This window comes from Panthera pardus, unplaced genomic scaffold (assembly GCF_024362965.1).
Source record: "Panthera pardus isolate Hobbes unplaced genomic scaffold, ASM2436296v1 HiC_scaffold_1, whole genome shotgun sequence".
NCBI lineage: Eukaryota > Metazoa > Chordata > Mammalia > Carnivora > Felidae > Panthera > Panthera pardus.
The window spans coordinates 24,410,568-24,425,767 of record NW_026526654.1 but is presented as its reverse complement, the minus strand read 5'-3'; the positions used below and the strand labels follow the sequence as shown (position 1 = coordinate 24,425,767).

General features: G+C 47.0%; 1 protein-coding gene across 3 annotated transcripts in view; it reads right to left on the bottom strand.

Moving 5' to 3' along the window:
• Positions 1-15,200, bottom strand: part of ABCC4 (ATP binding cassette subfamily C member 4) — a 260,432-nt gene that overhangs the window by 195,250 nt on the left and 49,982 nt on the right. For all 3 annotated transcript variants that reach the window (XM_019444076.2, XM_019444075.2, XM_019444077.2), the window contains exon 4: positions 6,491-6,715. In XM_019444076.2, coding sequence (XP_019299621.2) covers positions 6,491-6,715 — 225 coding nt within the window. The remainder of the gene's footprint in view (positions 1-6,490; positions 6,716-15,200) is intronic.

Genomic DNA, 15,200 nt, shown 5'->3' with positions numbered 1-15,200 from the left:
TCAGAATGTTACAAAGAGAAACAGAAATTCCAACCAAATATACTTCTTAGGAATGCTCTATTTCCATTAATACTGCAGTTTCACTCTGACCGTATTCTCAGGATGCTAGCCCCTAGACATTTTCAGAAAGAAAATGTAACCACAGACTAATAGCCAAAATACTGGATTGAGCCATATGAAATTGCTGTTTATTAAGCCCTCAACAGTTGAATATCTGCAATCTCGTATTATCCAGCCTAAATATAAAGCAAAACGCAGGGTGTCTATACTGAAACAAAATTAGCTTTAAGCAAAAACAAAACAAAGTTCTGTCTGAGAACTATGGACATGACACCATGTGGCTGAGATGCCGACTAACTTTGCACAGTGTAGAGAGTGAATTCAGGGGGAGGTGAACAAGTGGGGTGGACCCTTCCCTTCTCACAACCAGTACACTCTGCTGCACGGGGTTTTTGCTTTTTAATTCCAGCTCCATTTCTTGCAGACTCTGCTCAGGAGAAGTCAGCAAGCTGACTCTGCCTCCTGGCCGGTCCCCTTCTACTTCCTTCTCAGAGTCTGTAATAAAGTGTGCCTGATGTCCTGACTGCTGATCTTACAATACGGCTGAGCTGGAGAAGGGTCTAGAAAGAAGAAGTAAAATGGTCAAGAGAAGAGGGTCTTAAGGGAAAAGATCAGAAGAAAGGGGAAGAGTCCACTGAGAAAGACTATGTGATCTAAGCAGTATAGATACAAGCAGCATGTCTTTTTCTCCAAATTACAGAATTCTGAAAACACAGCTATACCACTTAAATGACTAAAAATACACTTGGGGTAAGTAAAATTATCTCTCTACATAGAAGATTGCTCTACAGATGTCCCTCCCGTGAGATGCACTGCATAAATGTCAGTAGTCCACTCTCCTTATCTGTGGTAGGTGTGTGCTATAAAGTCACTGTGACCATGAATTGGTGAATCCTAATTGCTCCTGGGAAAACACAGACTTGGGTTCCTGCCAGCCTTTGATAACATTTCTATCATCAATACACACATAACCTTATGTTGTGTGTTTCTATTTAATGACACCATATTTACTGTCCGTTGTGGACTCATTAACATTGGACTCACGCCAAAAGCACAACTCATACCTGAACCAAGCTTATCTAAGACAGGCATTTTCCTGTAGTATGTGCCATATTTTCTCCACAAGGCACATCACAGCCTTCATGTGCTCAGGAACACTAGACAGCACTTCCACACTCTATGTGAGACGATGTTAAACAGCAAAATCACCAACAAAAAGGACAAAAGTGCAGAAAACAGGCACTAAATATAAATAGACTGTGAAAAGGCACTTATTTACAGTATGACAGCTAGTGACTCAAAATTTTAGCAACTCTGTGCATACCCACAAATGACCATGAAAGAGCTTCGAGTACTGATTTGGGGATTACATATAAATTTTAGCAAGTAGGCAAATTTGCAAACTACAGGGTCTGTGAATAATGAGGATTGACTGTATATAAATTCTGGCAAGACAGATCCACAACAGAGGATAAAAGGAAACCAGGATATTTGCAGGGAATCAGCTCACCCTAGAAGTTCAAATGAAGAAAAATACTCTCACAAATCATCCTTTGGGGTAACTAAAAAAGTGAAGACAAGACTTTAGCCACAAGAAGAAATATGGTCAAACCGATCCAACTCTGTAAGAAGTCTGCACCAGGAAGCAAGTAGCAAAAAACAACATCCATGAACTCAAAAAGTGCCAGCTCTGGCTTTACCCGGCATTCAGAGCAAACCAACCACCAACAGGGACACAAAGTCAAGAAACCCAGAGCCAATCGGACTAAAGATCTTCAGTAAAAACCTCTGTGCCATATGCATTTTGCAATACAAGAAACTCTCTGTACCACAGGCCAAGACCGTCTTGATTACTGAGACTCCCATCCTGCCCACCCCAGGACTACAGACCTATAACATTCAGGTTCACTTCCACCTGGGCCTGAAGCCAAGGTCAGGCTGGCAAATGAGAGATCCATCCCCACTAGTGACGGGGCTGGAGACTGTCCTCTGATCCGTGCACACCTCGTCTGAAGGTACCATCCTCCCCCCAGCCTGGCACCTACCCTCCTGTGTTCTCAGCTGAGGAAGTAGCCCCTTGATATTTGAAGCTGGACATGTCCTGCTTTTCTGTGTCTTGGCCAAGAACAAAGACGGTAAGTAAACCACTAGTCCCACCATAGAGGTAATAGCAATCCATGCTGGGAAAATGACTCGTGACTGGCAGGGACTTTCTAAAATGATGAAGTATAATGTTCAAAACACCACTAAGGTGAGGAACCTGTGTTCTTCACGCCAATCTGGTGACTTTACAAAAACACAGCCTGTGTTGCACAATCCCATGACTTGCTACAAAGTTCTGAAAAAAATGCCCTAGAAATTTGAGGAACCTCAACAGACCACCATGGGCTGTTTCTACAGACCACCAACTGGAAACACTAATCCAAGCAACATGTCATAGTTCATAAAAACTCCTCTTAATTTAATCAAATTTAAGAGAAAAATCAATGATCAAGTGGGAACGTAAAATGATGCGGCCACCGCAGAAGAGAGCACGGCAGTTCCTCAAAAAGATTAAGCCTATACCCCAGCAATTCCACTTTTGGGAATGTACCCGAAACAACTGCCAGTACAGACTTGAAGAGGTATTTGTAGACCCACGTTCACAGCAGCAGTATCCACAATCACCAAGAGATGGAGACAAATCTCCCAAATGCTGACAGATGAATGGGGAAACAAAATGTGGTACATCCATACAATGGAATAGTATCCAGCCTTAAAAAGGAGTAAAATTCTGACAATACGGATAAACCTTGAAGACATTACGCTATCTGACATAAGCCAGACACAAGATGACAAATACTGCATGAATCCACTTACAGGAGGTACCTAGACCAGGGGTTAGGGTTAGGGACTGGAAGTAAAAAGGTGATGGCTGTGGGGGAGGGGTCTGGGGAGTTCAGTGTTTAATGTGTACAGAATTTCAGTCTGGGAAGATAAGTTCTGGAGATGAACAGTGAGGATGGCCACACAACAATGTGAATGTACTTAATGTCACATAAAGAGCTAAAATGGGAAGTTTTTATGTCATGCATATTTTACCACAATCAATCAATGCCTGCTCCTGAGCTTATATAACTCTTGATCTCGGGGTTGTGAATTTGAGCCCCACACTGGGTGTAGAGATTGCTTAAAAATAAAATCTTAAAAAAAAAAAAATCTCAAAGCTCCTAAAGAGTAATTGTACCAAAGCTGTGCAAAGGTAGACAAATGACAAGTCATTTATATATACGATACATCCCTCAACACCGTTTACTATTATAAACTATAGCTACTCTAGTGACAACACCCAACCTGGTGTTCTCCCAGGACGGGGATCAGGAGGTGGGGCCTGAGCCTAAGGCACAAATGTTCACAGAGGGCTTTCAGAGCTGCTGAAATGTCTATGTCTTCACCTAGCAGGATTCTAGAAATTGGTGTTTCCCACCTTTCTGGAATTTCAGCTTACGCCTACTGGTTTAACCCTCTTTGTGAGGGGACAATCCTTTTAGGATAATCAAGCCAGCAAATTAACACCTTTGAGAGATGTTTACATCCAGGTAAGCAAATGTGCCAGGTCAGATCGGATTTCCCAAAGGTAACTTTCCAAAGTTAGTGAGAAGAGGAAGAAAAACAGGTGAACGACAACTAACCTGTGCAGCAGAGCTCTGCTGGACTGAAATGTCACCTCAAACCTGACTTCCATGTTGCAGGTTTTCACGGTAGAGCCCTAGTGGAATTTCCTATTTATTTATGGAAGCTAATAAGCATGACCTGGAAAAACAAAAATCTAGCTAATTTACAGAGAAATCGGACTATTCTTCTCCTAAATGGTACAATGGACTACAATGGAGTAATGAGGGGGGGGGCGGGGGGACAGCAACGAAGACCGCTTGACTAGAGCAAAGACCCCTTGACTAGAGCATACAAGCACTACTACCATTTCCAGGTCACAGAAGAGGACCCGGAGTTTACATGTCGTAACACGGGCAGTAAGAGGCCTCTGAGATTCACACAATTCCAAGATTAATAAGACTCTGCTCAAAGGAAGAACGTGGAGGAGACATCTTGCGTTTTGCCAAGGAAAGTATTCACAAGAAACAGAAGCTCTATATAAGCAGCAACTAGGTAAAAGAAGCAATATATTTTTTTAGTTTTTTTTAATGTTTATTTATTTTTGAGAGAGACAGAAACAGAATGTGAGTGGGTTAGGGGCAGAGAGAGAGGGAGACACAGAATCCGAAGCAGGCTCCAGGCTCTGAGCTGTCAGCACAGAGCCTGATGCGGGGCTCGAACTCATGAACTGTGACATCATGACCTGAGCCGAAGTTGGGACACTCAACCGACTGAGCCACCCAGGTGCCTCAAGAAGCAATATTTTTTAAATGTTTATTTATTTACTTCGAGAGAGGGAGAGAGCAAGCGGGGGAGGCACAGAGGAAGAAGGAGAGAGAGAATCCCAAGCAGGCTCCATGCTCAGCACAGGGGCCTACATGGGGCGCGATCACGCAACCCAACATGATGAGATCATGACCTGAGCCAAAATCAAGAGTTGGACACTTAACCGGCTAAGCCACCCAGGTGCCCCCAAGAAGCAATATTTTAAACGGTTTGGTTTTATCTTTCAATAAGGACTTAATATAAATTATATATATTGGGGTGCCTGGCTGGCTCTGTTGGAAGAACATGAGGGTCTTGATTTTGGGGTCATAAGTTCGAGTCCCATGTTGGGTGTAGAGATTACTTCAACCTCAAAAACTTCAAACAAAATTGTATATATTTAGGGTGTACAATGTCATACTTTGATATAGCTATGCATTGGGAAATGAGAACTATAGTCAAGCTAATTAACATATCCATCACTTCGGTTATCATTGTGTGTGTGTGTGTGTGTGTGTGTGTGTGTGGTGGGAACACTCAAGATCTACTCTCTTAGCAAATTTCACATATACAATACAGTTAAAATGAGGTGTCTGTGTTTTTATTTTTTCGTACTTACTTATTTTTGAGAGAATGCAAGCAGGGGAGGGGCAGAGAGAAGAGGACAGAGGATCTGTAGTGGGCTCTGTGTGGACAGGCTGACAGCAGCGAGCCCAACGTGGGGCTCGAACTCACCAACCGCAAGATCATGGCTTGACTTAACCTAAGCTGAGGTCAGAGATGCTGATGCTCCACCCACTGAGCCACCCCAGGCGCCCCTGTGGTTTTGTTTTTAAAGCCCAAGGCAAAGATATATCCGGGATCAAATTTGTGCAAAGCCCTTGAGCTCTTGTCACTGGTATGTCTGTGGCAGCTCCTTTGTAAAAACACCTGAGATCCTCACTCCCTTCATAATAGTGAAGATTATGGCATTTTCTGCATACAAAAACACTGAACACATCAAATCAGGTCCTGTCATTAAAACTGCTACACTAAGGGAGAAGAAAATACTGCATAAAATAATAATTTGAATGGAAAGCAACGTAAAGCACATGAAACTATAAGTTCTCTCCCAAATTACTAAAAACAATGTAAAATTTAAAGTTTCATCCCAAACATCCAACTACTTTCTTTAATACTATTAAAAACAACCACAACTATGGAACATAGTGAATGTGCTTGGCATGGATTCTATTTATGTTTTTCTTTAATTAACACAATTAGACGGAACATGATTAAATGGTTCATTTAAAAAATTATTCCCTGTCTCAAATAGAATCTTTTCTCTCAGCTTCAATTTTATAGATCCAGTTTCACAGAAGGTCACTCGTAAAATACAATTCTGATGTAAATAAAAGTTTTAATGAACAGCATTTCCATACATACAACTAGGAGATTTAGGGTGTGAAAACACTGGACATTGTTCATGCCTAAATCAATTTGATACTTATTTTTGATACTTTTTAATTAGATTATTTTTAATTAAGATACTTTTTAATTAGACTCCGTTACAAATAGAGTATTTTGCAACAGCCTGCAGCCCTGTTATCAAAGGCAGCCCTGATATGATCCCAATAGAAAACTTTCATTATATATCAGTAAAGTTCACTTAAAGGAAACACACACACACACACACACACACACACACACACACACACACACACTAGCCTGATGTAAGTACCAAGCTTCTCTGATATTGAAATGATGCTATATACAAAAATTTTAATGTACGAACTTTCCCAAAATGTTTTGTTCCCCACCCCCACCCCCCGCCCCCGAGAGAAAGAGAGCCAGTGGGGGAGGGGCAGAGGAAGAGGGAGAGAATCCTAAGCGGACTTCACACTGAAGCCCGACGTGGGACTTGATCTAACAACCATGAGATCATGACCTGAGCTGAAATCAAGAGTCAGACACCTGACTGACCGAGGCACCCAGGCGCCCCCCGCAACGAGATGCTTCAGGTGAGGTACACACGACAGCAAATGACACTTGCCTTCCGATAAATCATATGGCACATGGCAACTCTTAGCCTCATGCCAGCGCACTGGACATGATAGAAGTATAAGTGGTGCAGTATGGCCAGAACGAGCGTGCAGGCGGTCAGCACCGTGGCGTAGCCGTAGGCTTCGCGCAAAGCCACAGAATCAGCAGGATCATGGTCTTCGAAATAATTAATGATTTTCCCCAAAAATATGGGCTGGATTACTCTGGTGCCCTCCTGAAAGGAAAGAAAAAAGTCTTCATTAGAAATACAGGTCATACCAGTTTTTCGTAACACGAGCTTTGCTTTTATTGCTAACATGTAAAAAAAAAAAAAAAAAAGCACTTTAACAAAGTACTACGTTCATCACTAATCTCAAAGCAAAACAGAACTATTTTCTTCTTTAAGACAGGCCAGTAATAGTTTAAACTTAAGCCAAAATTTGAAGTGCAAAGGCAATAAAGCTTTAGTACATTGTGCTTGGGTACACTGTGGATGCTCCATAAATGTTACAACCACTGTTTCAGAACGCATTTGGCAAACTATCAAATAAGTCTTGGCCTATAATGAATAAGGAAAAGAGTAGCAAAAAAAAAAAAAAAAAAAAGAGTAAGGGATGTGCATACATGTGGCAGCCCCAGCTCACAGCGTGCCCACCGATTTCACCTGCACTCTCAACGTCCCAGCCCAAAGCAAAGCCAAGAATGGCTCACTTGTGGGAGGCACACCCTTGCAACCAAACACACCCCAAAGAGGGAACCCTCTGATCTTTCCCAACCCAAACTCCACATGCCGGTAGGTCCGGAGAACGGAGTCCATTCTCCAACTTCTGATGGAGGAAGAAAAAGGACCAGGCTTGAGAGGTTCCCAGGCTCTCCATAGCAGGGGTGAAGCTGAGCACCGCCTCCTGGAGTCAGGAGTTTAACACAGCACAAACCAAACTCAAAAGAATGCCATCAGTGGTTCCCTATCAGCCACACATGGCAGGTGCCGGTTTTGAAGAATTTTTACCATCATCTATTTTACACCCCGAGGCAAAAAATTAAAATTCTACACCAATGAGGGAGGAGGCACTGGGGCTTCCTTCCTAAGACTTCGGGAAAGCAATTCTTCTCCCTAAAACTAAAAGGCAAAGAAACAGCAAAAGTTGCCCCTACCTGCCAGGTGGCCGCTTCACCCCACAACCTACTTCCACTTTTTTTTTTTAATGTTTCTTTTACTTTTGAGAGAGTGGGAGAGGGGCAGAGAAAGGGGGAGACAGAGGATCCGAAGCAGGCTCTGCGCGGACAGCAGTGAGACCAATATGGGGCTCAAACTCACAAACCGTGAGATGACCTGAGCTGAAGTCGGATGCTGAACTGACTGAGCCACCCAGGTGCCCTTACTTCCATTCTTATGAGGTACCTTCCCCTGGCATCAAAGAATATCAAACACTCAATGCAAGCCCACATCACATCACCAAAAGTAAACACACAGGCTCTCAACATCATTTCCTCTAATGCCAAAAGCTTGGAAATACTTCAAGCACTAGACTTTGAAACAAGCATTTCCCCTCAAGCAATCTCTCCTTATTAACCCAGACATGGCAAATAACCAACAGGTTTTCTTTCTGTCTGTCCCAAGCGAGGAACCCATGGCACAAAAGGGCAAGGGAACCCAGAAAAAACAAATCCCAAAACAAAACTAAAATGCATTTTCTTCCCTACCAACTAGCACCCCTTCAGGATATTTATAGAAAGATGTTCCCATCCATCACATGGGCGTGCCATTAAACCCCAACACCGCACACACATGCACACGCACGTTCTCAGGCTTCACCGACAGCCTTGCCTTTCATGACATCATGACAGTTCTCTTCTACAAGGAAATGCTGTTTATTAAAGACGACAATCAGATCTCAAGAACACAAAGGCTCACTGATACGTTTCCAGCATGCCCAATCATTCATCCCAAGAAGCATTAAGAGTTTAAGAAAGCAACCCAAACACAACGGGCCATAAAACTGACCATTTAGGTGATTACAGAGATGAAAATCTGGAGGCTTACACAGTGAAGCAAAAACTCCCAACTGTACATATGGACAGTCCCAGCCCTGGCGGGCAGCACACGCCCTGGAGCCGACCACCAGCAGCCGAGCGGTAAACACCCGCCGTCCCAAACATTCCTAAAATGGAGGATCGTGTCTGGGAGTCACTGTTGTCTGTTCCTCAGCTCTTCATTTGAGCCTAACATGGGTGTGGATAAAGGAAAATATAATCGGAGTCACCCATCAGAGAGAAAACTGACAGATGCAACAAATCCAGCGAAAAGAGTATAAAGGCAGGTCACTGCCACCTAAGCACCTGGATTTTTCTGATAGTACTTAATAATCCAGCCAACCAATAGGCTCACTAATGAGTAAGGCCAGCTCATGGCCCACGCCTTCCCACACATCCTCACCCTCAACAACTTAAGAAATAAAACTGGTAAAATATATATTCTCAAACTTGAACTAACCAAATAAAAACTTTCTAGGTAGCAGGAGCAACATCAAAAATTGCTTAAGCAAAGGCACCTGGGTGGCTCAGTCAGTTAAGGATCCAGCTTCAGCTCAAGTCAGGATTTCATGGTTTGTGGGTTTGAGCCCCCCATCGGGCTCTGGACTGGTAGTGCAGAGCCTGCTTGGGATTCTCTCTCCCTCCCTCCCTCTCTCTGCCCCTTCTCTACCTGTGCTCCCATTCTCTCTCCGAATGAATGAATGAATGAATGAATGAATGAATGAATGAATGAATTAAAAAAAAAAAAAAAGACTTCTCCATTGACAAGACTGTCTTGTAATTTAGAGCCAGTCTTGTCTTCTGGCACAAAGAGGGAGACACCCTTACAGATGTAGATTTCCTTTATAAATGTAACTGTCTGTTACACAAGAGTAACTTCCACTCTGTCTTCAGGGCTTCTCCTCTCCTGTCTGATGCTTCTCAAAAATAATCTGTATGCCAAAGAGGCATATTCTGGGGTGGCATATTCTGTTACCCTTCAATCATATTCTATGTTTGTATTTTTGAAGTGTTCTTAAAAAGTATATGGGGGGGGGACAAAAAGTATATGGAGCAATTGACAGAGGAGCACAGAACTGTTGTCATGGGGAAAAAAAAGAAAGAAAACAAAACCCACATACCTACCTACTCTTGACTCTCCGACCACTGTCGGTGGGGGCTCTGGCAGGAGAAGGCGTCAGGACAGAATGCAAAGACCACCAGCCTGGCGATCAGAATGCTTTGCTTCAGAAACCAGGTCAGCCATTTTGCACATCACATGACCCTAACTCCATCCATGCCCTCCTGGGCCCCTGTACCCTGATGCATAGAAATACCTGCCTTGTCTACTTCAGAGGAATCCAGGCACAACTAAATGAGATACAACTGCTCAAAGTGCCCTAAAACCAACATAAACTAAGTATAAACTAAGATCACCCTTATTACAGAGGAGTCCTGTAGAATAGAGTCCTATTCTATTCTTGGTGTTTACTTTTTGAGAGAAAAAGAGCATATACACAAGCAGGAGAGGGGCAGAGAAAGAGAGAGAGAGAGAGAGAGAGAGAGAGAGAGAGAGAGAGAGAGAGAGAGAGAGAGAGAATGAGAATCCCAGGCAGGCTCCATGCTGTCAGCGCAAAGGCTGATGCCGGGCTTGAACTGACAAACTGAGATAATGACCTATGCCGAAGTCAGACACTCAAATGACTAAGCCACCCAGGTGCCCTGAGACTTATTCTATTCTTAGTGGCAGAGGCTAGTTTCACACAGGCTTGGAAAATCCATTGCTGCTTACAAACGACAATGGAGAACAAGGACTCCAAGTGAGTGAAACTTTTTTTTAATTTTTTTTTTTTAACATTTATTCACTTTTGAAAAACAGAGAGAGACAGAGCATGAGTAGGGGAGGGGCAGAGAGAGAGGGAGACACAGAATCTGAAGCAGGTTCCAGGCTCCGAGCTGTCAGCACAGAGCCCGATGCAGGACTCGAACTCACAAGTCACTTAGGGGCACCTGGTGGCTCAGTCAGTTAAGCGTCTGACTTCGGCTCAGGTCATGATCTCACCACTCATGAGTTCGAGCTCCAAGTCGGGCTCTGTGCTGACAGCTCGGAGCCTGGAGCCTGCTTCGGTTCCGTGTCTCCCTCTCTGCCCCTCCCCTGCTCGCACTCTGTCTCTGTCTCTCTCTCTCTCTCTCAAAACTAAATAAACATTAAAAAAATTTTTCGGTAACCAGTCACCTACTTCCCTGACATCTTAAAGAAAACGCATGAGAAGCATCACCTTTATTTATGACTCGGGGGCGGTCATCACTGTGGATACTAACAACACTACACACCCAAGACCCGGCAGCGGGTACACAGCAGGTGCACCCAGCAGGTCTCCTGTCCACTTCCTCACCTCGCCTTCGCCAAGCAGTCCTTAATGGTCATTCATGACCCACCGTGTCAGCTACCAACAGCCACTCCTCAGCCCCCTGGGTTGAGCAGAGGCGAGGGGCTCTTGGAAGGATCAGTTAGGACATAAATGCAAAGGCCCTGGGGTGCCTGGGTGGCTCAGTCGGTTAAGCCTCTGACTCTTGATTTCGGCTCAGGTCATGATCTCACAGTGCGTGAGTTCGAGCCCTGAGTCGGGCTCCACGCTGACAGTGCAAAGCCTGCTTGGGATTCTCTCTCTCCCTCCCCCTCCCCTGCTCATGCTCTCTGTCTCTCTCTCTCTCTCAAAATAAAAAAACTTAAAAAAATGTTAAAAAAAATAAATGCAAAAACCCAGGAGCAGCTCTCCTGGAATCAGCCTTAAGTTGGGGTATAAACCACACTGGGGAATTCAAAGGATTTTGTTTACTTCTTGCCCATCAGCTGAGTTCCAGCCTGAAGATTTAGGCAAACGTTCGCCTCCCTACAGCCTCCACCTGGACCACACACAATCAGCAAAAGTGGCCTTGGCCAACGCCGGCAGCCGCCTGGGGCTATTTCCAAGCGTCCCACGTAGCAGACCTAACCCCCGGGCACCCTTCCCCTGTCAGGGCAGGGGCACTGGGAGCACACCGGCAATGTGCGGCCTCCCCACCAACACAACAGGCAGTGACCGCGCCTCTCACAGCAAAGGCCCCGGGTGGCATGGGGAGGCAGTCCCCACTACTGTCTGAGGCCTGCTCCCGAGGAGGCTTCAGGCTCCTCCTCTGGGCAGAAGGAGACTTGGTCGGTCCCCACCACGTCCCCATGGAGGTGCACACAGGCACCAGGCGGGCCGGGAACTCGCTGGCTGTTCCATTCGAGTTCGCGTTGGCCTGCAAGAACGCTGTGTTCAACATCAGCACGGAGCCGGTTTCTGCGAGCATTACAATCGTTCCTCAATCATCACGGGACAGAGATTCTCGCTCCTGTGAAATCCAACCTCAAAAGCCTCGCCCTAGCCTGCATCGAACGCCCTGCCTCTCTCCGCTGGTGCTGCCGGTAGTGCCCGGGAAAGGCCGTGCCCACGCTTTGGCTGGGAACCCTGCACCGCTTAGAAACCATGCATAATCAGCAAGCCTCAAGCTCTTCCAAAAATCCTATGGTTGAGTTCAGATCTTCCACGACCTAAAATACAAAGAGCAATAAGCAGCACAGAAGATCACAAAACAAGAAGCTGCTTCATAGAGTTTATTATCAAACTAACATGCCGGGGCACCTGGGTGGCTCAGTGAAGCGTGTGCCTTCCTTCGGCTCAGGTCATGATCTCGCGGGCTGTGGGTTCGGGGTGCACTGTGCTGACAGCTTAGAGCCTGGGGCCTGCTTCGGATACCGTGTCCCTCCTCTCTCTCTGCACCTCCCTCGCTTGCGCTTTGTCTGTCTCTGTCTCTCAAAAATAAACAGTAAAAAAATAAAAATAATAAACTAACATTCATCCTATCAAACTGAATAACTACCTTTAGTCACGGAAAACCCAAAATAGCACCTGAAAGTGATTTTGAAATGTAACAGATCCTTAGTAGCTCCACCATCAAAAGTCATTTCTAACTTCTCCAGAACAGCAGTGTGTCAACCAGGCAAGTCTAGGAAAACAGGGTCATGTGTGTTGGATTTCAGGCTCCTTTCGCTGTCAGAAAAGAACTCAAGGTTTACTTCCGGTTGAGCTCTAACACCGGAAGCTGCCTGAGCTTCCCGCCACAGGAGTAAGGGCTCTGGCGCGTGTTCTCTTAAAGACATGAAGTGAGAAGCGAGCTAGTCACCGGGCTCGGAGGCCACCGTCTCATTGTATACGGGAAACCGCCAAGATACGGGCCTCATCACAGCACGAAGGAGCAAGCGCCCTCCAGGCGGCAGCCCGGGTCCACTCCACACCTGACGTGTCCGCTGCCGGCACGGAGTCCACCCCAGACGGTCACTGCGCTACCTCGGGCCGGCTGCACACCCTGCGCGTGGGAACACGCCCGCACACCAGGGACTGACCGGGGTTCTCATCCTTACCAACGCACACCCACTCGGAGGCTCACAGAGACACCATCTCTCAGCAGGGAGCCAGGTATACCTGCTGGTAACAACAGAGAACTCGGCCTCTGCTCACATCATCCAAGTGCCTTCTGAGGCTCCAGTCTTCCCGCTGGCCGGTCTCCAGGAGCTCATCTAGGATGGTGTCTCAAGAATGTAGATGGATGTGGGGCGCCTGGGAGGCTCAGTCGGTTAAGCGTCTGACTCCCAATTTCGGCTCAGGTCATGATCTCACGGTTTGTGGGTTTGAGCCCTACATTGGGCTCTGAGTTGATAGTGTGGAGCCCACTTTGGATTTTCTCTCTCTCTCTCTCTCTCTGCCTTTCTCCTGTTCACACACTCTCAAAATAGGTAAATAAACTTGAAAAGAGAAGAGAAGTAAAGAGAAGAAAAAAGGAGATGGGAGGAGGGGGAAAGGGAGGGGGAGGCGAGGGGAGGCGGGGGGAGGCGGGGGGAGGCGGGGGGAGGCGAGGGGAGGCGAGGGGAGGCGAGGGGAGCAAAGCAAAGCAAAGCAAAACAAGAGTGTAGATGGATGTTTAAGACTTAGGCACAGGGCAACCACACCCTCATCCACTTAGGGACAGTAAAGAGTAGAGGTGGCTTTCTAAAGGGCTCCTGGTTGATCTGAAGACACCATGCTGCTACTGCCAGTGTCGGCACCCTAGCCACTTCCGGCTCCCAGGGGACACTGTCACCTGAGCTCTACTCGACCCCTAATCTCGTTTTCTATCCAGGGAGTTTTTAGCCTTTTACTTTTAAGCCTAAGGCAGGTTCAAGATGCGTGCATCTGAGACCCTGAAGTCGAAGTCCTCAGAACAAGCCTTCCCGACACCGGATGAGCTTTCAGTCGTCCAGACGGTCAGGTTTCCTAAGTTAGAGCACCCACGACTGAGTCTCGGCTCCGTCCTTTATGCTTTGTGGGACACCGGGCACACCACAGAACTACCTGGTGCTGTGCGTCCTCTGCCCTACAGTGGGGAAAACAGTAATACTCGCCACCGTGTGGGAGCTGGCTACAAGAATGAAAGTAATGTTCCATGTAAAGTGCTTGTAGCAGTAGCTGACAGTTTCAAGTCCTTGTCATTCCCATGCTACCAGAGCCAGCTTACCACGGAGTGTGGGCCCCTGCGGAAACTGCTCCTAGTGGTACGACTCCCACTGAGTATGAACTGCTACTGCTGCTGCCGTTTCCACCAAGTATGAGCCTCCACCGCTGCTACTAATACTACTGCCGAGTGGGAGGCTCTACCGCTCCGCTGCCACCAAGAGGAGCAATACCACCAGTGAGAAAACTTCTGCTACAGAGTATGAGCCTCTGCCGCTGATGCTAACGCGCCTGAGTGGGAGTCTCACCGCTCCTGCTGTAACACCAGTAATACTACCAGTAACAGTACCGCTGCTGCTACTACTGAGTGTGAGTCCTGCTGCTGCTGCTGACACTAGCAATCCCGGTGCTGAGGCTGAGCAACCACCAGTGCCGCGACCGCCGCCATGACTACTAACGGGTATGAGCCCCTCCCACCACCACCGCGACTACTACCGGGTATGAGCCCTCCCACCACCTCCACCAACGTGACTACTACCAGGTATGAGCCCCTCCCACCACCACCGCGACTACTACCGGGTATGAGCCCTCCCACCACTTCCACCAACGTTGACTACTACCAGGTAAGAGCCCTACCACCACCTCCACCAACGTGACTACTACCGGGTATGAGCCCCTCCCACCACCTCCACCACCACCGCCGCCATGACTACTACCGGGTATGAGCCCTACCACCACCGCCACCGTGACTACTACCGGGTATGAGCCCCTCCCACCCCCACCGCGACTACTACCGGGTATGAGCCCTACCACCACTTCCACCAGCGTGACTACTACTGGGTAAGAGCCCTACCACCACCTCCACCAACGTGACTACTACCGGGTATGAGCCCCTCCCACCACCTCCACCACCACCACCATGACTACTACCGGGTATGAGCCCTACCACCACCGCCACCGTGACTACTACCGGGTATGAGCCCCTCCCACCCCCACCGCGACTACTACCGGGTATGAGCCCCACGTTTGCCAGACTCCACTCCCCGATAACCAACGTCCTAAAAGAGGCCGGCACTCTCACCAGCTGCACCCTCATCTAGCCCCCCATCCCAGCACCCCCAGCTCTCCCAGCAGTAGGTATTCCCAGGCTCAACGACTCAGTAATCGGTGCTCCCTGCACCAGAGTGGGGCCTA